Source organism: Rhipicephalus sanguineus, chromosome 1 (assembly GCF_013339695.2).
Source record: "Rhipicephalus sanguineus isolate Rsan-2018 chromosome 1, BIME_Rsan_1.4, whole genome shotgun sequence".
Taxonomy (NCBI): Eukaryota; Metazoa; Arthropoda; class Arachnida; order Ixodida; family Ixodidae; genus Rhipicephalus; species Rhipicephalus sanguineus.
This window is the reverse complement of record NC_051176.1, coordinates 177,303,729-177,330,775: the sequence shown is the minus strand read 5'-3', so window position 1 is coordinate 177,330,775 and position 27,047 is coordinate 177,303,729. Positions and strand designations below refer to the sequence as shown.

Sequence of the window (27,047 nt, the reverse complement as noted above, 5' to 3'; positions counted from 1 at the left end):
TTTAGTTACTTTTTTTCAGTAACGCCTACAACACTGATGCTAGGTACTATACGCGTCCCGTCTCTGGTCGACTTATCGTGCGAAAACAAAGACAATCTTTCGAGTTCGTGCGCGCGCCGTGGCAATCAGTGCTGTTAGAGTTCAAGGCAGGGACAGAGGTTCAGCCATCATGTGCTTGGACGCAGTTGTGCCTTCGCTCCTTTGAGCCACGTGTTAGTGATTGACTGGCTACAACTCGCATTCACGCTATTCACCGGTCATCTGCCATCCTGACAACAGCTCTGCGACCTTCGAGTGGACAAGGCTGCGCAGCTCGTAGAAATGTGTTGTTCTTTCGACACCATGATATTAGCATCAGTAGAGACAGAGAATATTAGTATAGGGGACCGCAAGTGATAAGGGCCCCTAACCTTCGTGTGGTGCATACGGCAGGCATTCCCAAATCATGACAGACAATTCACCTCTGTCCATTCAGCAAAAAGTCCGCAATAATTACATATGGCCAGTTCTAACACATTGAGACAAACTTGGAGGATAACAAAGAAACATATAATTACATAGGCTTAACAATAATAGATTGGAAGACAGCAGAATGGGTTAGAGGATAAACAGGGGGAAGCTGATATTCTAGAAATGCACCTGGGTCCGTCACGCAATGCTTAGGACCGACAGCCGGTAGTACCTTAGAGCAACGGAATGGATAAAACAAGGGAGGGGAAGCGCAGCTGACGACGGCAGCGAGTTGGTCGAAAAGGAATCAAGGAGAAAGAATAAAGGTTTATTTAATCAAAAGTTCCTTACATATAAAGTGGGTGGGGCTATTCGTCCTGAGCTCAATCAGCTCGTACAAGATAGGGTGTCATTGGGAAAGGCGTCCTGCAGTGGTCTTAAAATAGGCTGATAATGATGATGACGGCAATGTTCGCGAGCCGGCTTTCTGTTCTTTCCTTCTATTTTTTTTTTTTTTGGGGGGGGGGCAGTGTTTAGAGGCTTGTGTACCCTGAAAATGTGAAAACTTTGTCCTGCCAGTTTGCAGTCTCGAAAAGCTACGTCGTTTGGATGACGTCGAGGTACAGACGTCGCTGCAGCAGTGATTTCGCGAAAGAAAACTTCCGTTATTGAAACAGCCGTCATAGCCAATTTTAACGAAAGCAACGTGTTTACAATATCGGTATACAGAAAAAGGCAGTCTCATAATCACCGTGGCGGAAACTTCAGTGCAGTTGGTTTCTATTTTATGAAGTGTGCGCATCAGTGTTCAATGCATTTTATTATTTAACAGGCCAACGCGCTGTCCTCTCCTTTGCGGAGACCATATGCTTTTACTTTATCCGCATGCAGGAGCGGACGGTAGGGACTGGGCGGAAGGCGAGGCGCGTCTGCCCATCTCCCTTCTCGCCCCCGCGTTCTTGGAACGTGCGTGCTCGCCGCTCGCCGCCAGTGTCGCACTGCGCTCCCGCGGCCGAAGTCCAAGCCGGCCGACGGCGCTGTAATTTGCCTCGAGGCCGTGCTGCAACGGACGACAGCGAAATGGGGGGAGGGGTGCTTTGGAGCTCGACTCTCCTCGCCCACGAAGCGTCCTTTTGTTCCCGAGACCTGTTTCTCTAGCTCGCATGCGAGGGCCAGGGCTCGGCCGCGGCAGCCGCGGGACTAGCCTACGTGCCAGCGCCGCTCGTTGCTGCTACACATGGCTCCGGTGGGACTCTCCCTCTCTCTCCAGGGTCATCTTTTGGGCGCTGCCTCCCCCCCCCCCTCCCCCGTCTTTCTTTCTTTTTTTTTCTGTGAAATTCGTACCCTCGGTCAATGCGTGTACATACTGCATGGCGGCACCCTGTTCCTGACAAACGTAGTGGCAGCTGCAGTCAACGTGTCACCTGCCTTTGTGCCCGTCACGTGCCACACGCGAAGGCCTCGTGTGTAGCGGTGTGCATTTCCTACGAGGGGGCAAATGCCCACCGAGAGCCCCTCGTAGGAATTTCGACTACATGCTTTCTTTGTCGTCCTAGCACTCTACGAAGCCGTTTCAATGAACTGATGCCTCGGTACGCAGCCGCCCGGGAGTCTTGCAGTATGTCTGCCTACTGCAGTATGTCTGCGTCGTTTGCCTGCCGCGAAATAACGAGACAAATAATTTCAAGAAGCGGAGGATGGCAGCGAGTCAGATGGAGCGGTGAAATGAAGTTCGCAGGGATAAAGCAATCAACTCGCGCAAGAATGGGCGATCTGGAGAGGCCTTTGTCTTGTAGTGGCCATAAAGATGGGCTGAGAATGACGATGATGGTGAAAGCTTAACACAGTCGTGAACGACAGTGTCAAGTCTTGGGTGGAGGAGCATGGCACTCATAACTTGTTCGGCGTTGGCGCGATGTGGCATCGCTGCTTGCCACCATTTTTTTTTATATTGGCCCACGCAAAATCTTTTCTTTGTCACTATGCGTCAACTAAAGAAACATTTATGTGTCCGTGTGTGTTGTCACACGGGCATACAGCGGCTACTTTTCGCGTGCAACGGAACTGCGAGAGCGCCAAATGCGTACACTGATATTTGGAATAACCTATTTTATTTCATATCAAAAACTGATAGGATGAGAGATAGGAATAAGGCAGAGAGGATCAGAGAACAACAGGGGTAGCCGATATCCTAGTAGACACTAAAAGGAAAAAAATGGACCTGGGCAGGCCACGTAATGAGAACCAAGAGGTGCATACCAAGAGATGGGAAGCGGAGCACGACAAAGGGTTAGGTGGAGCTACGAAACTGAGAAATTTGCGGGCGTAAAACGGAGTCAGCTTGCACAGGACAGGCTAGGCTGTTGATCATTGGGAGAAGCCTTCGTCCTGCATGGGGCGCATAAGGTAGGCTGACGATGATATTATATTTATGGCAGCTCCAGTCATACACTTCGCACATGCTTGGTACGGTGTATTTTGCTTGCAATTCATTCAGCAATATTAAATGTCGTGAAAGCTATACCTCGCGTTATTGCTCATCTTGTTGTCATTATTTCTGCCCCCTATCTTCCTTCCCTCTGTGTCTTCGTGTTTTATATGTATCCAAACCAAACAATAATAATAATAATAATAATAATAATAATAATAATAATAATAATAATAATAATAATAATAATAATAATAATAATATTCACTCATCGACTTGTGCCTGAATACAAAAATATTCACTTGGTCAAGCAGTGCATTCGGAGCAGCGTTCGATGCTGTTGCTAAGCGAGAACGTATGGAGGAAAAAAAAGGTGCTAGGCTCCCTTCAGTACTGCTTCACACATTTTCGATCGCGATGCCTCAAGTGCTGATAAAACATTATACAACTCTTTTTGTACTAACATGGTGTCCATGCCAACCATTCAGCATATCTTTTGGTGTGACACGGTGTCCGACACTGAAGTAAATAGTATGTTTGATCTATACAAAGATGTATTTTAACCACAGACAAACGGCTTCCCTAGTGACACGTGTGCGTGAAGAAGCCGCCTCTTACTGTGGGTTAGACATTTGCGCGGCCACTTCTGCTCGTGAGTAAATTTTACCCGCGGGTAAAATGCGATGCGCAGTCCCGTGCACGGACAGACTTTCGAAACCTGGTGCGCTTGAATCCCATCGATGTCAGGAGAATTTCGCCTCACGTGTAAACAACAGAGCGCGCGTAATCACCGCACCCCACAAGACTTGGCGCGCTCGTTTCGCTATCTCTCGAGGGAGCCCGTAGATAGAGTGCTCTCGATACGACCGCGCTCGCATGCTCGAGGCGGAAACAGCCGCGTGCGCACGATCGAGCTTCGCGGCTACATCGCTTTGAGGCCGCTTTCACCTGGCTGTGCTTTAGCGCCGACAGTGACCAATGACTGCTGTGGCGATGACCGGCGCGCATGGCTAGCATAAGGTCAGTACGGACAGTTTATTTGAACGCGTTCGTCGCGGAAGCTGGAGCTTGCCTGTGCTGATACGCGAGCGACCAAGGCCCCGTGACGCCGCTGCCTTGTCGAGCGGGTTGCCTATGTGACTCATCCCGTGGCGCCATCGACACTCCTTCGGTCGTTGCTCACGCAAGACGCTCGAGGCGTTTGTCGAATTTGTTGCTTCAATTTACTGTATCCGAATCAATGAAATAGCGGTGATCGTGTAGAATGAGTCTGAAACGCCTGTTGTTTTCGTTGCGTGGTGGCACCGATACAGCGCTCCTAAGAAGAGCGCCGAGCTGGAGGGGATTAGCCCGTGGAGAGAATGATTTCTCTTGCCTCTGAAAAGTGCGGGTCTTGCACCCTCCTCTTGAAATTCAGCTGAAATACCCCAAAATGAAAAGCTCTGAAATACCCCAAAATGGTACCAATTATTTACGTTCCACTGCGACTCGCGCATTCTGGCGATGAAAGCCCCCTCGCACTCGACCCGACGCGCATTGCAGAAGCCACGGTGTTAGAGAAGCCAAGCTTTCTCGTGAAAGTACACACTTGCTGCGTTCTCCGGTCAGGCGTTAACTTTTCAGTGTCAAGTGCACGGTCGGCTTTCTAGAAAGCCAACCCCCGTCGCTTGTGCGTGGCAGCTCCGGGGCACTTTAGGCCACAAAGCAGATCGGGGAGCGAGGACAGCACTTTCGAGGGAAAGGACCCATCGCTCGCCCCAGCGGCCGTCAGGTAGCACAAAGGACATACCGAGTATTTGAGGACAAAGCTGATGTCAAAATGCCTCGACAAGTTCTTGCTTTCACTGCTCACCACGCGGTCCCAGTTTCTTTAGAAAGCGAATGCGCCTCCCCCTTTCTCGCGGTTCGTTTTCGTTTGAGCGTTGCGTGGTTGAGCTGTCCAAACGTGCTCCATAATTGCATTGGGCGACAGCCTGAGTTGTGGCGACGTTTTTTCGCCAATTTTGCTAATTCCAACAATTTATGCTTAATCTCATTATTAAGCAGTCTATTTAGCGTTGCAAATGCGAAAATGAATCCATTTTTCTCACTACATTAATGTTATATATACATGTTCACATTTAATGGACGGCTTGAAAAAAATCTGCAAGACGACTTTCCTGCAGGATATTTTTACCAAGAATTATCATTCACAGACTGCTTTTCTCACTCGTTGTGCTTTTGCCACTCCTAATCCTAGTGAAGGCACGCGAACGCCACAAATGCCTTTTACAGCGAAAGCTGTTATGAGCTCATTTCAACGGCCGTTTTTGGTGCCGTAGTTGTCCGCCGCCGCCGGTGTCCGTAACCACTATCGCTCGAAATAAGAAAAAAATTCCAGGAAACGGGGTTCGAACCTGGGCCCTCTGCGTGGGAGCCCAGTGTTGTACCTCAGAGCCATACCGGTTTTTTTTTTTCTTTATTGCTCAGAGCCATACCGGTGCTTGAAACTGCCTTGCAAGAAGACGCTATACAGGCTTCATGTCCAGAAGGAACCACATTAACATATGTAACTTAGAGTGGTAGAAGAGTGAAATAACAAACCACGCACCACACAACGCGAATTCTGTAACCAGGCGTCACACAATGCAAATTGCGCAACGAGTGGGCTGTTGGATGCTTCCAACCCATTACAATGGGCTCTGCAATAATTCTTCATCGTCATCAGCAGGCACAACACCAACAAAGTGCGCATAATGCCTTACATGTTTTTAGCGGGTACCACGGCTCTCCGTTGAATGACGAAAAATGGCATAGTGGCTGTTTCCCTACTTCACAGATATTATGATGAGTTAAGCGTAGTAGGTTCCTCGCAAGTGCACTTACATTGGTTGCCAAGTAAGCCCATAAGGCTCCCATGATCCATTTCCTCAGGGTCTCAATAATGTTCTTCCCTCCTCTCTCTGTCTCTTTCTCACGTCAATGTATGTTATATTGCTTGGTGGGAGAGTGCAATAGCGACCGGGCGTCACACAATGCGAATTACGTAACTGGTGAGCCGTTTAAAGCTTCCAACCCATTACAAGGGGTGAGCCACAATTCTTCATCGTCATCAGTCGTCACGTAAACAAAGTGCACATAATGCCTCACATATGTGTAGCTGGAACCACGCTTCTGCGCACAATGACGAATAATGGCGTTGTAGGGGCTTACCGACGTCACAAATATTGTGATTTATGGCGTAGTGAGTACCTTGCTAGTGTACTTGTATTAGTAGCCCTAAGAGAATATACAATGGGCTCTAGAAACGCCGCTCTTCCAGCTTTCGCTGTGACTGTGCTGCGCTTTCCGCGCAGGCCTGGCGTTTTTTTAAAAAAATTAGTATGGGATTATCACATCTCACTGTTTGCCCCCAGCCTACGCATGGTTTGCCCCCAGCCTACGAGGAACCTGTCGTTGGGGGACACACTTTCACTGAAACTGGGAGAGGCAAAAGCACAACGAGCGAGAAAACCAGTCTGTGAACGAGAGTGCTTGGTTGAGAAAGAAAAACCTTACAGGAAGGTCTTGCAGGTTTTTGCAAAGCGCCCATTGAGATTTCTGTATTCGTACAGCACGGAGAGTGTGCGTATCTTGTAGAGCAAAATAACGAATATTCAACAGCGTAGGGGCAATTAAATTCGGTGGCCATCTGGTATATTATCAAACCAGTATTTTTTTTTTCCCGTACGCATTCAAATGAATGTAGCGAAAATGAATGTAAGAGGTAGTGTACTTGCTCTTGATGATCATGAACCAGTTACCAAGAGATGGTTGTGTAGCTTCGTGTCGGTGCACGACAGGCGCAAGCCAAAAATAGATCCCCTCCTCTCCAAGCCAACGAATTGATATTCTATCTCTTGAACATGTTTAATGTCCGAAGCGTCAGAGTCCGTGAAAGGGGGGGGGGGGGTCACTGGTGCGCTTGTCCCTTGAGTACATAAACTTCCAAATTTTGACCACAACGACGGGCTCATTTTGTGTTTTACCATCAATGCACAGTTCCTTCGGAGTTACTCGAGGAGAACTGAACACGTTTGAGTCCCTTGTTTTTCGACAGCATCCTAATGTGTTAGCAGCGGTAACTAATTGGAGGTTGTTCGACAACAGCTTTTAAAACATAGCGACGTCCAGCTCGGACTTAATTTTATTCACTTATTTCTCGAGCGTCCCCACCGGGACGTTTATCATGAGATTATTACTCGACAAAAGCCATGATTTAAAACCCCACAATGACCACCAAATAATTAGTACTTCTTACACTTTCAGCAGTCCCACAGGGGAGGCTTGTTCACAGCTTCATGTGCAGCATAATGAGCTATATTTTACGCCCACCACTTGGGACTTTGTCACATGAGGTGAGGCGCAGTGTTTGATTGATGGAGATAGATACACTAAAGCGATGCGAGCAGGGCGCGCAAATTAGTATTCAAAGGGGACCCCATGTAAACGTTTTATTTGCTCTCCGCCACAGCGTTACCATTCCCGCATTATTTCAGCTGTTGCTCGAGCGCCTTTACATCAACCGATTTCAGTAACGAGTCGTAATGAGCAATGAAAAAAGAAAAAAATACTAGCGATAAACCCCACTAGTTCATAAATGATTTTTTCCAAGAATCGCGCTAGAAGTGATTCTTAGGGTGTCTCACATAAAGCGAGAGAAATAAAAAAAATAGCACACAGTAGTATTCAATGTGTTCCTTGCGCATAGAAGTAAACCCGCGAACGTTGTTGATAATGCTGTTCGTACGAGCGTGCGTACAAACTGCAGGTGGGCGAGCCCGAGCCGCGTTCGAAACGCGCGCCGCAGCAACAGGTTGTCCCCGGCACCGCAGCGCCGCCTGGCAAGTGGTCGACAGCAGGGACGAGTCCGCGCAAGGAGCCGGCGGTGGTCGTCACGTGCATCTTCCGGCGGCGGGCCGGAGACCTCCTCTCTCGCGGTGGCGAGCGCGGAGCTCGCGGCCGGCGGACGCGTGGTCGCCGCCGTCAGTGTCCCCGTTGGCTCGGGTTGGGCTGCGCATGGCGCAGCGGAGGCGGCGCAGAGTCCCAGCGTCAGAGCGAGCAGTCCGGGCCCAGCTATCAGCGGAGGCGGCCCGAGTTCCTTGAACCCTGCCCGCTCAAGGTTGGCGGGGCCGAGCCGCGAGCTGGCGGCTGTCGAAGGCATGGCGGGACTCACGTGGAGCGACCAGGAGACGTATGAGCTGATCCGCATCTGGGCTGCGGATCGAGACCTGCTCGATGGGACGTCCCGAAACAACAAGGTGTACGAGAGCATGGCCGCGCAGATGCGTAGCCTGGGCTACCTGCGCACCGCGCTCCAGGTCAAGGAGAAGATGAAGCGACTTCGCAAGGAGTACAAGTACGGCAAGCGCAGCAAGAAGATCGCCACCTACCACGACGCGCTGGCCACCGTGTTGGCGCAGGGCTCCAAGGGCGGCTCGCTCTTCATCAAGAGCGAGGTGGACGAAAGCATGGGTTCTGAAGAATTCGCCGGCACGGACTCCGAGACAAACTACATGGAGGACGGTGAGTGCGGAATGCGGCCTTGGGGCGCGACCAGGAAACGGGCGGCGCGCCCGGGCCGCGGCGCGACGGAACCGGTTGCCGGGCGCGGCCTTGGACTCGCTCCCAGGCGCCATGTTGCGGGTCCGGGCCCCCCGGCCGAGCGGCCCCTCGGGCGGCCGCAACTGGGCCGCGGCCCCGAGAACCGGTTCCAGCGAGTGGCGACGACCTGCCAGGTCGCGGGCCCACGCTGCGCGCGCCGCCGCCGACAGGTGCCCGCAGGCTCGGGCACCTGCCGACCCGCGTTCGCAGAAGAGCCCTCCTCGCAGGGCCCGCGCCGCCCCCTCTCACGCATTCCGGCACAGGTTTCGGAACCGCACGTGGCCGCTCCCCGGGGCTGGTGAAAGCGCCGCCTGGCCCGGGACGCTTTCCCCGGCACCCGCCGTGTATTCCAAAACACCCGCGATCATGCCGTTTTGTTTGGCTGCGTCACTTCCGACGCCGCGGCTGTTTCGCACGTTGCAATGTTTACGTACGCTGGCGTTATCTCAGCTGTGTAGCGCGGGGAGCGAATACGAGTGCGCTGGTGTCGCCAAACTGGCAGCAGCGAGCGTGTAATGTTTCCTGCCGTCGAATATTTTTTTCGTTTTCAAGCGTGTTTTTTCTTAAGACTGCGTATTATAGTAGACCTCCGCTACCCTGCTATCGTCGTAAGTATACTTTTCGAGCTGACTGGCTATTCCACGCATTAATGGCTACATATTATTGTCGTTGGCCCCGAAAGATATAAAAAAAAAAACGTATTGAGTTTTGTTTGCGGCCACGATTGTGATTTGAGATGGCTTGCTCGAAGCAGCTCAAGGTGCAGGGAAAGACTGCTTTTGTGGTGAGGGTTCCCTCGCGCAGCCGATAGCATCAGCATCCCAGGGCGCGCGCCGAGCGGCCGCCTTGGCTCCTCGCCCCAGGGTTCTGGGTCGCTTTTTATCTATGGGAGCCTTTCTGGGTTTACCGCAAACTGGTCTGCGTTCTTTTTCTTTGGCTGCGTTTGCGAGCGATGTGTGCCGCATGTTGCTGTTTCTACGCTTCGTTTCTCTTCGGTGCTGTGCATCGTCTGTACAGGCAGTGCACACGGTTCTAGTGTAAAAGCCTAGCGCGAAGCAGCTTGCAGTTATCTCATGCACAGCTATGTGCCATGCGCGCTTTTCGAGGGAATATGAATGGAAGTACCTGTTTCCATGACGTTTGACATAATAGGTAACTTAGAACATTATCGAACTAGTGTTACCGAAACGCCAATACGATCGGTGCGTCTGGATGTCTACTTATTTTAAGCGTTAGGGTGGAAAACTGTGCGTGATGGTTTAGCGCATTCTGGGGTGGAAGGCGCGTGCACGACCACATGAGGGATACACACGCATTTCGCCTTGTCTGTTTGTCTCTCATGCGTCTATGCACCTTTCACATTAGGATATGATTTTTGACGTTGTTGCAAACGTGAGCCTGAGAAAACATGGCTGTATAGCTTTAGAAAACGGCGAGATGGCAAACGTTCACACAGCGTTTTCCGTGTCTCTGTTTCGTCGTTTGTGACCACATGCTGCGCTCCCTTTCGACAATGTATGTTGTGCGCCGCGATTACTGTTACAAGGTTTATGCTGCTGCGGTAACGTGCGAACAAAGCACCTGTCTTCGTCTTCAGACGCACAAGATTAATGCGGTAGTGTAAAAAAAAAAATGCTTCTGGCTGTAGAAATGGCGGCGACTAGTGCATGTCTTGACGTGAAGGTACTTTGCGATGTAGACGTACGTGCAGTGTTGACAACAGGCGTTTAGGCAAAAACGTTCCGTTCTGTAAGTGCCTGCTTCTTGAGAGAGAAGCACAAGCTTTCCGAGAACTCAATGCTAGGTTAGTTTCCCCACACGTGTGTGAACTGTGAAGCCAGCCTCTTTTTTTCTTCTTGGTAATGTGTGTGTGGGAGGGTGCGTGGCTATCCTAGTCCATTCTCGCCCCCCACCATTCTTGGACTAAACCAACGCCACCTGCATGTGCGCCCTCCCTCCCTTCCCCGAGAAGGAATGCATTTGTAGGTTTTACCGGCGCGCCAGTGCCGTGAATTTTGCGACTACCTCGTAGTTTCGAGTTTTACGCTGTCACGTGCATACTATCGAAGCATATCTTTTTGCTGTTGTCCAGAAGCTTATTCCCCACTTTTGAACGTTTCATAGCATCATTGTTGACATGAGTGACCGTCAGGTTCGGCGCTTGTTATCTAGTAGCAAGGTTGTAACACTCAATAAATTCATTTAATAATTACTGCGAGACGTACTCATGCATGACCAATCTGAGGCACGGGGTGAGGTGGTAAGCCCTTTCCTGAAAGATTATTCTGTGCAGATTATTTAGGCCATTGCCACCTGGACCAGTCGCTGTTTCTCTGCGCTTTTTCGAGCTGCTGTAGTAACCTTGGACACAATGGCCTGGATGGCCGGCTGTAGAAGCCACCTGCTCCCGCCACGTCGCGGTTTTCCCCTTCGGATTCCCATTTTCCTCTAATCTCTTCCTCTCTCCCCTTTCACCACAGACGCAGAGTCGTGTTCCTTCCTAAGGCACGGTCGTGCTGGCATGGCATTGTTCGAAAGAAAGTCTTTCCATGGCAAAAAGAAAAAAAAAGTTGCCTGGAAAAATAGAAGGCTGGACGAAGGCTGGGGGGGGGGGGGGCGCTGGTCCCCCCGCTTGCCTACGTGCCTGATATAGAATTATATATATATATATATATATATAATATATATATATATATATATATATATATATATATATATATATATATATATATATATATATATATATATATATATATATATATATATGCTTCACTAGTCCGCACGGCCATGGTGTCATCGGCTGTCGTGCAACCTTCTTCCCGCCGAAAACGCCGTCGGTTTGTGTTCCTTACTTTGTGGTGTGTGTGTGTTTTTAGCGCTGCATTATGTCATCCGGCAGTACTTCCAAGGATTCCCAAAATTTCATGTTCCAGTTTTAACTCTATTTAGCAGCTGTTCATACATGTGCTCGATGTTTGAATGGTGTCAAACGCTCTCGAGACTGATCTACCCGCTTCCTTGTGCTTGTTTTAGTATAGAGTATCCAGCCGGTCTGTACAATGGCTATTTCTCGCTCTTTCCATCTCATCCTTTCCCTACTACAGTAAGAAGCCGTAGACACACAGTCCAGTCTCGAATATGACGTGTTCATGTAATGTTCTGTGAAAGGTGTAGGGTTCCCTTTCAAGACCCATCTCTTCCGCAGTGTAGCCTCCCAACTAGGCAGGGAAGTTTTACCAAGCATGTAGTTTAGAGTTGGGATCATTGGCAGGCAAATCTGGTTTTGAACGACAGGTGACTTTTCCTCTCGGGGCTTTTGTCTGAAGTGGGTACGTGAATGATAGTGTCTTGTTGGGAAGCAGCTTTCCAAAGCTTTACTACTAATTCCTTACTAAATAGTAAAGACTACTAAGTCTTTACTACTAATAATAATTGTTGGGGTTTTGCGTCCCGAAACCACGGCGTGATTATGAGAGAGGCCGTAGTAGAGGGCTGCGGAAATTTCGACCACCTTGGTTTTTTTAATGTGCAGCTAAATCTAAGCACATTGGCCTGTAGCATTTTGACTGCATAGAAATGCGGTCGCCGCGGCAGGGATTCGACCTCGCGACTTTCGGGTCAGTAGTCAAGCATCATGACCACTAGGATACGCGGTGGGTCAGCCGCCTTTACTGAACTGTGCAAATAGTCTGTTAGTTAATCATGCGCACGTGTTTGTGTCTTTACTGTTGCACTGATCTGTGTGGGAATATGCACGCGCTGGAAGTGACGTATGCCCTTGCCCTAGAAAGTACTTTGGTAATGTGCGATTCATACGCTCTGTGTGCGCTTCCAGTGCGTCAATTTGAAACAGCGGTCCACGGCAGGCGTGAACAGGTTGATTGTTGGACACGTGATACTGATTTGGTAGGCCGCAATCTCCTCTGAAATGCCGCCTAGAGTAAAGCGAGCAATTAAAGCCCACGTCCTTTCCCTTTTTTAAAGATAGATTTACCAGCGCAAAAACACAAAACACTTGTTGTTTGTCTTTTTCGGCAAGCAGTTGTCACGGGGTTTTCATCGCTTCTTTTCATCATGTTATCTTTCTGTTGCTTCGATGCGTGCCTTGAAAAAGGCCTTGCGTTCGAAGTAATAAATCAGTTGAGTTCAGCGCTGTGTGTGTATGAAGTGTTTCGTCTTTTTGCGCTGGTAAACCTATCTTAATCATGAACCAACTCGCCCAAGCAGCAGTTTTAGCTAAGTCCTTTTTTTTTCTCTGCGTGAGGGTATTCGCGTTGTGAACATAGGAATGTATGCGAATTTTTTTGTGTACAGGAAGGTGCCAATTTTCCACCATGCCGCGTTGCACGGGTCATTCGCATGTAGTTATTTTTGTGCGCACGGGGGGGGGGGGGGGGGGGGGGGGGGGGGGGGGGGGGGGGGGGGGGGGGGGGGGGGGGGGGGGGGGTGCCCCTTAGTAAAATAAGAGGAGGGGGGTGCAATGTCTGTCCCATACTTTGACTTAATAGGGAGGGGGCCGCTGCGATACCCCCCCCCCCCTGAAGGGTACGCTCAAAGTAGAGAAAGGAAGAAAATGTAGATGGAGGGGGGGGGGGTGATCTAATTTTTAGGGCCACGTTCAATTCCATGTTTGTACATAGTGGTCAAATTTCTAGGCTCTCAAGAGTAACGTTTCCATAGGCTTTCCAAGGGACTATGTTCGTTCGCATTGTATTTAATTTCAGTACTGCGAAATACATGCAGAAAGAACCGCCGCAATGATTCAGTGGTATTCGGCTACTGAGGCAGAGGTCGCGGTTTTGAATCCCGACCCAGGTAACCGAATTTTGAAGGGGGGTAGAATGCAAGAACACGAGCGTAACGGTTTTAGTACACACCAGCTGGTCGACATTGATACGAAAGTTCCACTACGGCGTTTCTCCCAGTCTGTGTGTTTCATTTGGACGTTAAGCGCAATTTATTAAATTTCTTTATATCCAAGAATGATATCGCTTGTTTAAACATAGAACTGTCAGTTTATACTAGTAAGCTTAGTAAGGCAGAGGGGTAGCCATATGCGTATCAACTTGGCAAGTGGAAAATAAAACCGCGTTATTCAATAGTTAGCCGTCTACAGAGTCGTAACTTGAGTCAGGCACATAGGCAAGCCCCCCCCCCCCCCCCCCCCCCCCCCCCGTCGAAAAAAAGTCCTGGCTACGTGCCTGACTTGAGTATATGAAAAATATCGCTGCAGGTACCGTCAGTTAAAACTGCTGTCGCGTTTCGATATGGCCCTTAGAAGCGAAGAGCTTTTTTGGCAGTTAACCCACGTGAAAAACGCAGTATGATACATTCTCGCATTAATGAGAACTACGCTAAAATGCGGTAGGTTGGGAAGGAGCGTCTGAGGCGCGTTATGGCATGGGGAAACGCCGATCTCAGCTACGTGTGCAGTAATTTGAGCGTGCCGTGCTCGCCGCCGCTATATGGAATCGCATCGCTGGCGATGTCATTTCTATGTTAGACAGAACACGGGGACATGCGCGTGCTGATATCCACAATGCACTCCACTGCGACTCTTTCGCGAGTCGATTAGTCGATCTCTGAACCAACTTTGGCACTGACTAAACGGACTGATAATTCGACCTAACAGAGATGTGAACAGCTTTGCACCTGCTTCATTCTGTTAATTATGGCCTGTAATGCGCCTTGTTGCATGCAGCCGACAAAAAAAAAAAAGTTTTGGTGTGACCATTTGTGATGTTGAGGATATATGTAAGCTTTTACAGTAACAAGCACCACTTGAATTGGGAAAGTATTTCGATGTGTCACCATGCCTATTAGCATGTAGAGGCGCGGGCGCACTTCTCCGCACACCGTACACATAAGCATTGCTCGTAGCTGTACTGACCGACGCTAGCTGTAATGTCAACGCTAGAAGACAGGCAGTTAGCCGCTTAACATTGCTACCGCGCCTGCATGTACCTGACAGCGCTCTGCCCTTGACCTCTACCGCCAAAAAACTAAAGCCGTGATATTTTTTCATGCGCGTATACATGCTCCCTCAGCTTCTCTGTCTGTGCGCGTCTTCTGAAATCTACGACATGACACCATTAAACGGCGTTCCCCAAAGTGCTGACATCAACCGCTAATACTTGGTCCGTTATTCGTACCAAGTTCACGCAAGTGTGAGCATCAGACGTCAGCGGCATGGGCTCGGTGCCTGTCCAGTGTTTATACTGCATTGGCAGACTCTTGAACAATAAATATCGAATGGTGAGATTTAAAGCTTGAGAACAAAGAGTGAGATGAATGAGGTGGGGAAGGCAATGAGGTTAGCCGTAAGAGAAGCATCCATCTTGCTACCCTGCGCTCGGGAAGGGGTAAAAGAAAATGAAAAGATGAAAGCACGGGCTCAGAGGAAGGAGAAGAAAAAATCGCAATCTTAACACTCGCGCACACACACACACACTCTCACAGAGAGAGAGGCAGAGTCGCATTGGGATCGCAGACAGGGCTGCCCCTGACGACTGCAGCAGCTAAGGCCCCTTGATCAGCGCACATTACGTCATGGAGAAGCTTCAGAGAAGGAAGCAAACTACAATAGAACATGACCTCTGTAATCGCTCTCGCTTGCAGAACTCAGAGAGTGGCTCGCAACAGCGCTGGTGCGCCTTGACGACTGGCTTTTATATCAACAGACGCTCTTGCGTTCAAGTAACGTGCTGAGGCTTGCACAGTGGTATAATATTGTGGAGCGCACTGTTTTGAATGCCTGGGATCATTTAACCTGCACAGGAGGGTGAGGAAGGTAGTTATTGACATGTTTCGCAATCAAGGTAGCTCCGTTGATTCTTTACCGAGAAGTTCAAGGCCGATTTCACGACGAGAGTTCAGAGGCCCGCTCCCAGTTTTGTTATGGCATTCCGCTTAAATGGAGCTGGCACCATCACATTTGTTGGCTTGTGTTATGACAGTTGACACCGCGTAGTGCTTTTCGTTGCCGTGTTGGCGGCAAGACGGACCTGAAAACTCTGGGTTCCTGTTCCGCCTTTCCGCTGCTGGACCATTCGTTGACACTGCACATCGAATTGAAACTCACGCTAACGAATATTTCCGCATATGTCACTGTCCAGATGGTCTCCGCGTAGTATAATAATGTGCGAAAGGGCGAATGTATCATTGTGTGCAAGATATTTTGTTGGTCACAGAGCCTACCCTCTGGCCTCAATCCTTTTTCCGCCTGATACACTTACTACAGTCGTACTGGTCTTGGTATTAATCGAAAAGGCCAGTATCATGCACACGGAAAAGTTATGTTAGCAATACATGAAGAGAGTCACAATGCGCCTTTCCATTCGTTAACCCTCATAGAACGCTGCCGTTTCGCAGCTGTCCAAGCGTAACTTTTTCATGTTACGTTCCGAAGTTTCACGCAAGTTCTTCAAAGACCTACATGCAAAAAGTGCGCCACGTTTCTCGTGACGTTTCAGCTGTAGATCACAATGACGCACCCCTTTGCTTCGTATAACCGAGCTGATGTGTCGGAACATTGGGCTAGGCGACGCAAAACGGTGTGCTCCTCTCATTGGAAACCTTTTGTGCTGCATATATGCCGTAAATCTTTTTGGTAAAAGCGTGCACTTGAATGATCATTAGGTAAACTTACGTGCAACGGGAGATAACGTGAGCGAAATAGATTGCAGTCTATAGCCGCCCCAGGAAAAGAAGAAACAGTTAGAAACCCAGAGTGCGCAAATGGTCGTCAATCATGTCGCGCAGTGGTCGTCTTCGTGTCAGTCTCCTTCCGAGAATCATCAGTCGTCGATCGAAATTAGGAATTCAAAGGACATGTTACGTTTGTAGCACATTCATTCATTGTATTTTTTATGCACATGCAGAGCCTTTGAAGCCCATTCATTGCTGTTTATGTTCAACAAGAGAGAGAGAGAAAAAAGGAAATGCTTATTTCAGGAAATACAGTGATCGGCCTGCCTACTTAGAGATGTAGACGCGTGTTTTGTTAGTTCGCGCAGCTAACGACATATACTGTTTCACGATGACTGCGCAGAGTTTAGCATCAAGAATAAGTGACTGCAGCTAAGATTTAGGTTGTACGCTTGCGTTCTGTGTTTTACGGGTGAGAAACAGCGCTAAAAAGACGGGACAAGAAAGGACACGAGACGAAGTCCCGTCTTTTTAGCGCTGTTTCTCACCCGTAATCATGAACCAACCAGCCCAAATGCGTACCCTTCTACAGTTCTGTGTTTGTGCGGGCCCATTTGTTAAACCGTCGTCGCGGTGGTGTTGGTGGGTGTGAATGCTGTCATTATAGTGGGGTGCATTTTCCACCACACTTGGCAAGCGCTGTAAAACCGTTCACTGGTTTCTTGATTCGTGTTTGCGGCCACACGCCTCTTCGGCAGTTCCATATTAATTTCCCAATTTATGTGCACCTTGTCCGTCTACAGTGGAACGACGCCAAATATGTTTTCTTTTTAATAGTTATATAAAACACCAGTACAAACTTATTTTCTTTTCACTTACTGTGATTCTGAGAATATAGGTATTCTGCGTGAACGCCATCACTCAAGGTGCGAAGGAGCGAATAACCGTGATGTTTATTACAGCTGTAAAGTCCACTTCTATTAAGCATGAGGTCTCGAGTTCGAATACCTGCTACATTTGCCGCACTTCGATGGCAGAATTTAGTTGATGTTAAAGAGAACACACTGGTGGTCAATACTGACCTATACCTTCCTTCCACTTCGACTTAATAATGTTTATCGGAGACAACCAACCATAACGAAGGAAATTAACGCGAAAGAAAAAAAAAAAAACATGAGACGAGAGGGAGAGGGCGACAGGACGAGCTCATAACTAAATTAAAGTTTTATATTGAACAAAAATTATATAAGCGGCCAGAAACACGCTTTCACAAAGAAAACAAAGTAAAATAACACTTGAGATGAGCGCATCTAGGTACTGTATCTAGACCTTGCGTAAGGCAAGGAAGAACGTTTTTTTTTATTATTGAAATAAAAATAAATGGAGGAGTTGTCGCCATAATCTTGCGACGGCCCTTTTAACTTAGCACAAAGATAAAGAAGTGTGAATGAAATAAAAAGATAGTCTTGCGCTCGATGAGTTCAGCAGTTCTTTTTCTAACTGAACCCGCTAATGCTTGGCACACACAAGCACTATGCACACGCGCAGTCAGTGCTCATCACAAATAGCGGTGCTTTTCAAGAAGCGTTGAATGACTTCCATCGTTTTATGGTAAGCTTTTGATGGCCTTGGCACACAACTTTTGCCTGCTTTCAGAATGAAAAACACAGGTTCCAACTCGTCCAGTAGTCTGTTCTTCGAAGTTACGATCGGTCACTGGTATTTTATTCTCTGCTTTCACCTCTTTCTTTGTGTGTTGTGTGTGTGTGTGTGTGTGTGTGTGTGTGTGTGTGTGTGTGTGTGTGTGTGTGTGTGTGTGGTGCGTGCGTGCGTGCGTGCGTGCGTGCGTGCGTGCGTGCGTGCGTGCGTGTTTGCATCTCTTGAATACGTGGTACGCACATTCTCATATTCCGTGGGAATCACCAACCGCGTTCCGTTCTTCTTGAGCTCATTCTTTAGCGTCGCGTTACTATCGGTTAGGCTATAGGCTCTTGATTTCTCAGCAAACCGAAACTGAGTGCGCATCAATGAGAAAGAAACTGTTCTTTTTTGGATGAAGCTCGCTATTTGAAAGGAAACATGCAATCATGATTTAATTTGTCCGCTTCTTTAAGCGTATTTTTCGTTATCGCGTGCGGTTCTGACCTTCTCATAAAACTTACGTCCTTATAGAGCCGCAGAAAAGTAATGAAAGTGACGCTTAAGCGTGATCTTTTTACCCGCCGTGGTATTCCAGTGGTTATGACGTAGCGCTGACAAGGTCGCGGAATCGATCCCAACCGCGTATTGACGGGAGCGAAATGCAACAACGCCCCTGTACTCATTCAGGTGCACACTGTGAATAAATAAATAAATAAAATCAACGCAAGAAAAAGAAACCAAATACGGAAAATCTTCGCTGAAAGACTGAAAATGTCCTTCAACGAAGAAAACATATCTCTTTGCGCTACTACAGTTTTTATAGATTCTGTGATGTAAAAGATAATTTCTTTTTTCTATTTGTGCTGTTTTTGTCTTTATTTTAGATGAATTCGTTCTCGTACGGCAAAGCGAAAAAATGTGTTATCGGTACTGTAAGCGAGATGAAGCTAGTTCCCTTGCAATCCTCAGTCGACCTTTGAGTGTAACTTCACCGGCCAACTAAGTGTAAGCAGGTGGATCTCGCATGAGCGAGCCACTTGATCCCACTTTCTGGAAAAGATGCAACTGGTCTCCGCACTACTCGTGCCACTCAGACCACGCCTGTACTCCTGGAGCGGATACTCGCTCTTGTCGCCTCACGCCGAATGTATTGTCACATTTTGTGTTATGTGTAGCTTGCTTATCTGTATTTGAACGATGTGTTGCAGCTGCACACCAGCATTTGACCACTTAGCATTCCACGAAAGCTGCAGTCATGAGGCTTGAGCAAAGTTACGCCCATAAGGAAGCGAACTGCACAACAGTTGTTTTTTTTTTTTTTTTTGTAATATGATAGATAAAGCTAGGAACAGAAAATCCTCGTGTAACTTCGGAGAGAGAGAGAGAGAGAGGAAAAAAAAACTTTGTGCGGTTTAACGTCCCAAAGCGACTCGGGCTATGAGATACGCCGTAGTGGAGGGCTCCGGATGACTTCGACCACATGGGGTATTTTAACGTGCACTTACATCGCACCGTACACGGGCCTCTTTCATCTCGCCTTCATCGAAATGCGACCGCCGCGGCGGCGATCGAACCCTCGTCTTTCGGGTCAGTAGCCGAGCACCGTAACCACTGCACAGCCGCAGTGGTTCTGAAAAAGAGAGAGAGAGAAACGGAAAAGGTATGTCACTAAAGATTGCCTTACAGTGCACGTTCCCTTACAAAAATGTATGTAGACAATCTATCGACTGTCTAAAAAGGGGTTTGGACAGTCTATAGACTGTCTAAATTCATTTTTGTAAGGGTTGAACAACTTCAGGCGTTAATACGGAGACCGCATCGGCGTGCCTCACAGTAAGGTCGTTGATTTCGCGCTTGGAAACCCCAAATTCACTTGATTGCTATCTTAGCAAATAATAAAGCCTATATACGCGTCGATCAAAAGGCCGTGCAGGAAGCAGCACGGAGTGTCCCGGACACTCCTACGTTTCCCGAAAACGTTCTTCTGAGTGCGCACTGACGTGTTGTGCATTCACCAATGTTTGGTGTCATAATTTGTCGAACACATTTGATTCCCCAACTCCTCTGTGTAATTGTACTTTTCACCGGCGTTCGTCTGCTCGCACACATAGCACAACGTGCGTCCTGTGACGTAATATACTCAATGACAGTGTCTTATCAATGGAGGCGAAGATGCTTGAGGCTCGTGTGCTTAGATTTAGGCGCAGGTTAAAGAACCTCAGGTGGTCGAAATTTCTGGAGCCTTCCATTGCGGCGCCCCTCATAATCGTATCATGGTTTTGGGACGTTAAACACCCGCAATTATATTGTTACGTGAAATGACACGAGGCGTGACTATTTAAGAGTGTATTTACACTGATGTGCACAGCATCGACCAAGATAGAAAACAGCACGCACACCGGACAGGCCAGTCCTCGTTTTCGTCTTCTGTAGGCAGAATGTCTGACCCTTGATGTGTTGGCTGCGTAGCAATCTGATGGCAGGGTCTTACTTCCCAAATCTGCACGTGGAATGCGAGGAATGCAATAGTGGTGTCCCACGAATTCACTTTGACCGCCTACACGCGTATATCAGCACATGGGCAGGTTTTGCACTGTGTTCCCATCTACAGCATAGCGGTCACCGCTGCGGCCGGGATTGGATCTTGCTACCTCGTGCTGGGCAGCGGTTCGTATGCATACGTCCCAGCCACCGTGACGGGCAATGTGCTCCTATAATGCCTCGGCCGAGGCGTGTCTTGTCAAACTTCGCAGTCTAGGAGGGGGAAAACGTGTCAAACAATGTGGTCTTGCAGCAACGCCACACGCAGCTTGCTTTGCAGCATAGTACGATGTGACTGGATGATTCTCATGGAGGTTAGCCGCGGGAGCTTAGTGTCAAAGACGTTGCACTGCTGAACACGAGGTTCTGTTCCGGCTGCCTTTCGATGGGATCGAAATATAAACGCCCGTGTAGTTATTCAGGTGCCCAGGTGAACAGAATTCATCTGGAGCCAGGTAAGGGATCTAGGAAACTTGTTACATAGCTACTGGTGACTGTCTTCCCAGAACGTGTAAATTAAGCTTTTCGTTTTTTGTGTGTTATTATTTTTTTAAATTTAGACACGTTGCTTTTATCGCGTGCTTGCTGCTTTCACGTTGAGGTGTAAAGCTTTCTACCGTCTTGAGGCCGCCAAAGAGTTTCTTTTGCTTATTAACGAGGCATAACGAAATGTAGGTTCTGCGCCCAAAGATCTAACAAAGCAGAATATTGTTCGTTATATGTCGTTGCATGGTTGGTACGCGGTGTGAAGTAAAAGATCAAAGTTCAGGATTAGCATAAACCTTAGTACTATTCGCATCGTGCTTATATAATCTAAGCGGGGCTTTAACACGCCGAGTATGCTATACTTTGGGCAACTGTGCATAAAAGTAGGGCGATTTCGCTTCTCACATACTTTAATACTATATTCGAGAATTGTAGCCGTGCTGCATGTGGTAGCGAGGATGCCAAGTAGGTATATTCTTAGAAGCCGATCAGCATAGGCACCAGTATTCGTCAGTATTCGAACTAAAAGCTATTTACTCCTCCTCATTGGACCGTCATGAACGTGGTGGAATCGTAGCCACTGTTCGAATATTGTCTAGAAAGCGAGAACAGTAATCGCGTTTAAGCAAGCCCGCTGTTGGTTACCTGCTAGCGTAAAGCTAAAACAGTATCATCTCCGCTCACCTTTTTTTTTCTTTATTTTCTCGTAGTTTGTCAGGTGCGTGGCGGCTGCCTGGTCTTGAGACTTCAGTCGGAATATCTAACGAGCACTATTTGTACGTACAATTTTGACATATATAAATAAATAAATAAATAAATAAATAAATAAATAAATAAATAAATAAATAAATAAATAAATAAATAAAATGGGAGGACGCTTAAACTTCGCCCTTAAATTGGAACGCGTTATTGGGCCTACGACTCACAAACGTATATAATGTCCTGAAACATATGCGCTATCCCCAGAGCCACGGCTGAGAGCATAGAATACACAACCATGCAGGTGGCGGGCGGCAGCAATGAGTCACCCCCGCCGCTGGCGGTACCTGTGGCCCAGGTTCGGTTCGATTCCGGCTCGAACCCTTACTCTTATTCTTTGCATCAGTCGGGATTTTTCGCTCACGGACAACGTCGATCCTCCGCTCACAACCACCGACGCCGTCACCGCATTTTTGTGTGACACGAGCTCTTTAATGCTCTCGTTAACATGATCTGACGTTAGGGACGGAGAGAGATTAATCCGCAAGCGCAAATAGCGAAAAATAAGAGGTGATGACCGTTACTGTCGCAGCCCATGCAATATGCTTGCGTAGGCTGCAAGGTTCGAAATAGCGCAACCCGCTGTCGGTAGCTACGCGGCCGAAGCATCGCGCTGCTCGAGCGGGTTCGATTCTTGGTCACGACGGCCCCACTTCCACGGGGGGCGAAATGCAAAGAACACCCGTGTACTTAGATTTAACCCCAGGTGGTCAAAATCTATCACCAGTCCCCCGCTACGGCGCGTGCCTCGTAATTCATATCGTGGTTCTGGAACGGAAACCGCAGCATTTAATTTGACTGTGATCGTGCGTTCTACTTCCATTTGGCGCTCACACGCACTGTCACTGTTGACGAGGTAGGTTTCATTATAAGCCGTCACATTCCCGCTCCTTACTGTGTCCTTCAAGATAACGAAACAAACGGATTTTCGCGCCCCTTCATCAAGTTATTCCGGAGCTCTTAATTTGTATAATAATAATTGTTGGGGTTTAATGTCCCCAAAACACGATATGATTATGAGAGACGCCGTAGTAGAGGGCTCCGGAAATTTCGACCACCTGGGGTTCACCTAAATCTAAGCACACGGGCCTCTAGCATTTTCGCCTCCATCGAAGATGCGGCCGCCGCGGCAGGGATTCGATCCCGTGGCCTTCGGGCCAGCAGTCGCGCACGATAACCACTGGCCACCGTGGTGAGGTAGCTCTTAATTTGTCTTCATACGCTGCATTTCAAATGTGGGATTGACGAGGTTCATTTATGTGTGTTTCTTTAAAGGGAGACTAAAGAGCAAAAAGATTTTTCTATTAGTAAATCAGTGTATCACGGTACCTAAAACACCACGCTTGCTGCGGGAAGACGCCTGGTAAGCGAGAAAACGCGCAAAAAAAAAAATACAAGTGGCGACGCCACCTTGACGCTCCCGCACACGTCGCCGTAACGTCATAGATTTTGACGGCGTGTGCTGGGGCCTACGTAGTTCCTAATCGGTAAAAATCAAGTGCATTGTCTTCTGGAGCCAGAGACTCACATACCAAGTTTCAGGAAATTTCGTTGAGCCATTCTGGCCAAGATACGAAAAAAAAAAAAACGCTTTGAAATCCGTGACGTCACCATCGGAGACTTCGGCAGGAAATTTGGCAGTGAAACTTTTGACATTGATTTTCTCGTATATTATTAAACCTATGACCGTGAAAATAGCGGCGCCAGAGTTTTCAGATTACAATTTAACGGTCCATACTAATTTATTGTTTCACTTTAGTGTCCCTTCAATATCCCCTTCCTTGCCGAGATCATAGCTACGTCTGTCTGTGAGAACGTTACCATCCAAACCGGACACCGCGCCTTTGCTCATCGCAATAATTCAGACACACTGTTCAGTCTTTTCAGCTGCTCGCCATTTTTCTCAAAGGGGTAAGAATATCCTGAATTTGGTGTATGAATACAATATTCATGCTCGACTCGAGCAGGGTCGGCGCCAGTGGAGGGTTTGAGGGGGGGGCTGGAGTCCCCCCCCCCCCCCCCCCCCGAAAAAAAAATTCCGCCTGCCCCCCCCCCCCCCCCAGGAGCAGGCATAGTCAAAATACAATGCATGTGTTCCCAACCTCCCTGCCCCCCTGAAGGAACTCACTTGTCGTGGGTGCCCCCCCCCCTCCCCCCCAGTAAAAAAATCCTGGCGCCGCCCCTGGACTCGAGGATGATTAGATATTTTCGAATACTCGCTTAGAGCGGGGACGAGGCAAACGTCCGTACAGTATCTAGTGCTGCTAATTTTCCTCAAAGATATATATCACTGCCCCCCCCCCCCCTCACCCCTAAGTGGTTTAATTTTACAGCCGCCATTTTTTGTTATTTTAATCATGAAAGGCAAAGATAAGCGGGAAAGGCGGGGAAGCTTAAGCAATGTGTAATGCAGTATTGCCATTGTCGGGGGGACAAGTGGACGCAGTATTTTGACAATGCGTTGAGCCTGCCTGCTTGCATCCCTTACACGATGCCTGTTTGAGGTAGCTTCTCAGTGAAAATAAGTGTATTATGTGTGTTTGACCAATTGCGGAGCTTGTTCGTGTGAAAGCAGGCAGCTTGTAGACACTGTGTTTCATTGTTTTGGTTGTTCTCGCCTTACAGGTTTCCCTGTCCATTCTACCCGTGCCACGTGTTTGTGTGCGCAAACGTAGATTTCTCTCATTAACCTAAAGAAGTGTTGTGTAGCAATTAGTTCAATTTCCCATAATCTGCGTCCTTCGCCGTCTCCCCGAAAATCTTCTTGCCAGCGTTATATCCCCGGGACAGACCGCACGGTGCAACAAATGATAAGACATGAACATTATATATATATGCGTAAAGAAACGTAATTTAATAAGCCTTTTCTTTTTACAATATTCGAGTGTTCGCTAATCGAGCAGCCCCAACTCTTTCGCCGTGGTTTTATAAAAGGAAGCCCGCGTCGCGCAGAGGAGGAAGCCTTGGGGGGAGCGCTTCTCGCGTCCAGGGCGCAGAAGTTTGGCAGGCATCGCCGCTGGTCTCGCCCCTCGCTCGTTTTCCCCTCCTCTCTGCCCAGTGGCGTTACCGAGCCTTGTGGGTCGCCAAGTAGCGTCATCGTGAGTGTCCCGGGGAGGAAAAAAAAATGCCTTCGAGAATGTTCGAGCGCCGCAGTTTGGCTCGGTGGCTGCAGCCTGGAAACAGGTTTTATTGGGGCGACCGGCGAGCTGGGCCTTGGGCCTGTCGTGCGGTCTGTCCCTGAGTCAGCGGCCGCGACGAGTTTTGGGGCTTCCCCTCGGGGGGGCCCTCCGGGGCGCGCGTCCGAGCGGCGTCCATTAGGGCCTTCCGCGCGGGGGGGGGCGGCTGCCGAGCGGAGCGGGCCCGGGCGACGCGCTCGGGCGCTCCCGCGAGGGCAACGGAGGTTGTTGGCCCTACAGCGCAACAATGGCTCTCTCGCAGGACCGGGCTGCTCGGCGCCACCGGCTGAGGGCAACGGCAACGACGAGCGGGCCCAGGGGTTCTTCCGTGCCGGAGGCGGTGGCAGCGGCGGTAGCACGGGCGGCGGCGGGGCCCAGGGCCTCGACTACAGTCGCTCGCCCAGCTCGCCGCCCGTCGAGTGCGCCACCGCTCTGCGGTTCCCTGCCGACAATTTCCCCACCATCACGACGACGACCGCCGAGCCCGGGGACGGGGCGCGGTTCCCGGCCGCCGGCGCGGGTGGCCCGCGGGCGGCGCTCAAGCGCAAGCTGCCCGACGCGCCCTCGCCGCCCACATTGGCAGCCTCGACGCTGACTGACCTCATCACGCGCGGCATCGACAAGTTCGTCGAGTTGGAGCACAAGCGTATGCGGCTCGAGCTGGACCTGCTCGAGCGGCTGCGTCACGAGGAGCTCGAACGGCTCGAGCGCATGCGCCGCGAGGAGATGGACCACGAGCTGCGTCTCATGAGCGTGCTCGCGTCGCTCTTCAACAACAACAACTCCACGTCCAGCGTAAACCTCAACAGCAGCAGCAGCGAGCCACCGGCGGGCTCGTGACGCGGGCTGTACTCTTGACTCTCCGCACAACATTCCATCCGCTCTTTTGTGATGCCCGTAAAGACTGTGGGCGCCTTTGTTTTCTTCTTCGTCTTTTTTTTTTTAAACTTCGCCCGTGCATCCTGCGAGGGCTCTGCACGCTGCACAATAATACGAGATCGTTGCGTTGCGGCGGCCTCGTATGTCGGGCGCCGCGTTTTTCAGGGCCCTTTAAGCAGCAGAGATTGTGTCTACCATTTCCACGGTTCATGCTAAGCCAAAGGGGCCAGCGCACACGGACAGACACCGTGTTGATACAAACGGAAGACATGGACATTGCAGGTTCCCTTCCCGTGTCTTCCTGTTTTACCTTGTGTTTGTCACTCCTGATGGGCTCCTTGTCAGTGAGGAGCTCAGCGGCCGTGCAAAGAATGTCACTGCCGACCAAGGCACGAAGGACTCCTGTCGAAGAGCAACGAGGTTTTATCTATAGCTTACTTGAAATTCTCTGAAGCAGACATGGTCACTTACGTTCTGCTAAAGGAGCGAAGTCATTTCTCGCCTCCTTTGCGTTTCGCACCGGCTGCTGAACTCATCTGCCACGTCAAAAAGTGTAGTGTCTGCTTTACCACAAGTCATGGATGTCACATAGTGTGTAAAGTGCTTTCTCACTGTAACGTTATTCTAAACTAATTTCTCGCCGCGACGTCGCGCTTTCTATATGTCGGCATAAAATGAAGAAGAGGCATTCCGTCCATTTCTCTACTCCATTAGAGTGTGTGTTTATCTGTGTTATAAAGACATATTTTGCAAGCTAGCGTGCGTGCATTGTTCTTAAGACGGCCGCGTGTGACGTCGCCGCTGCTGGCCGCTCGGGGCTATTGGACACTGGATGTCTCCCTGGAAGTAGATGTTCCAACAGAGTACTCGGCTGGCCAGTGTGTTTTATAAGTTGGTTGCGTGCGGCCTGATTTCCTCAACTCTTCGTAGGTCGTAGCAAAGATCCTCAGCGCAAAGGTAAGTAAAATATGTGCCCTGTGACGCGAGCGTAACGGTCTGGTCAAGTTGCTTATTCCTAATGCCGTTTAGGCATGCAGATGTGTGAACGATCGGCTCAGACCGCATCGCACTGATGTCGGCAAGGGAAATGTGCCACTGTTGAGATTCATCGAAGGATCCGTGGTTGTCAGCCAAACTCTTACAAGAACATCAGCGTCATGAAAAACTGTAACCCGTTGATTAGATTATACAAGTGGGAATACTAGGCTTAGTGGCCTTCGTGTGCCGTCACTCGCACTGTCAAAAAATAAAATTCCCGAGAGATTGTCATCGATGTGTGCATGCAGAGGCGTCGGCAATGGGGGGCAGGGTGGCGCTGCCCCGTACCCCCCCTCCCCTCGCTAGAGTTCCTGTATATGCTCCCTAAAGGTATAGCATGTACAGTAACTCTACACTCCGCTCCACTGTGAAAGAAGCTC

The 27,047-nt window shown here is 49.2% G+C and overlaps 1 protein-coding gene across 1 annotated transcript; it reads left to right on the top strand.

The window, feature by feature from the left end:
* The first annotated feature begins 3,847 nt into the window (after positions 1-3,847).
* On the top strand, positions 3,848-26,386 carry LOC119402936 (uncharacterized). The gene is made up of 3 exons (XM_037669968.2): positions 3,848-3,898; positions 7,668-8,422; positions 25,013-26,386. The coding sequence occupies exons 1-3, from the start codon at positions 3,885-3,887 to the stop codon at positions 25,588-25,590; spliced, it is 1,347 nt and encodes a 448-aa protein (XP_037525896.1). The 5' UTR covers positions 3,848-3,884; the 3' UTR covers positions 25,591-26,386.
* Positions 26,387-27,047: the final 661 nt, after the last annotated feature.

Bases quoted from the DNA above. Each gene is read 5' to 3' on its own strand.
- LOC119402936 (XM_037669968.2), top strand. The intron at 8,423-25,012 runs GTGAGTGCGGAA...GCTCTCTCGCAG, and splicing joins GACAAACTACATGGAGGACG to GACCGGGCTGCTCGGCGCCA.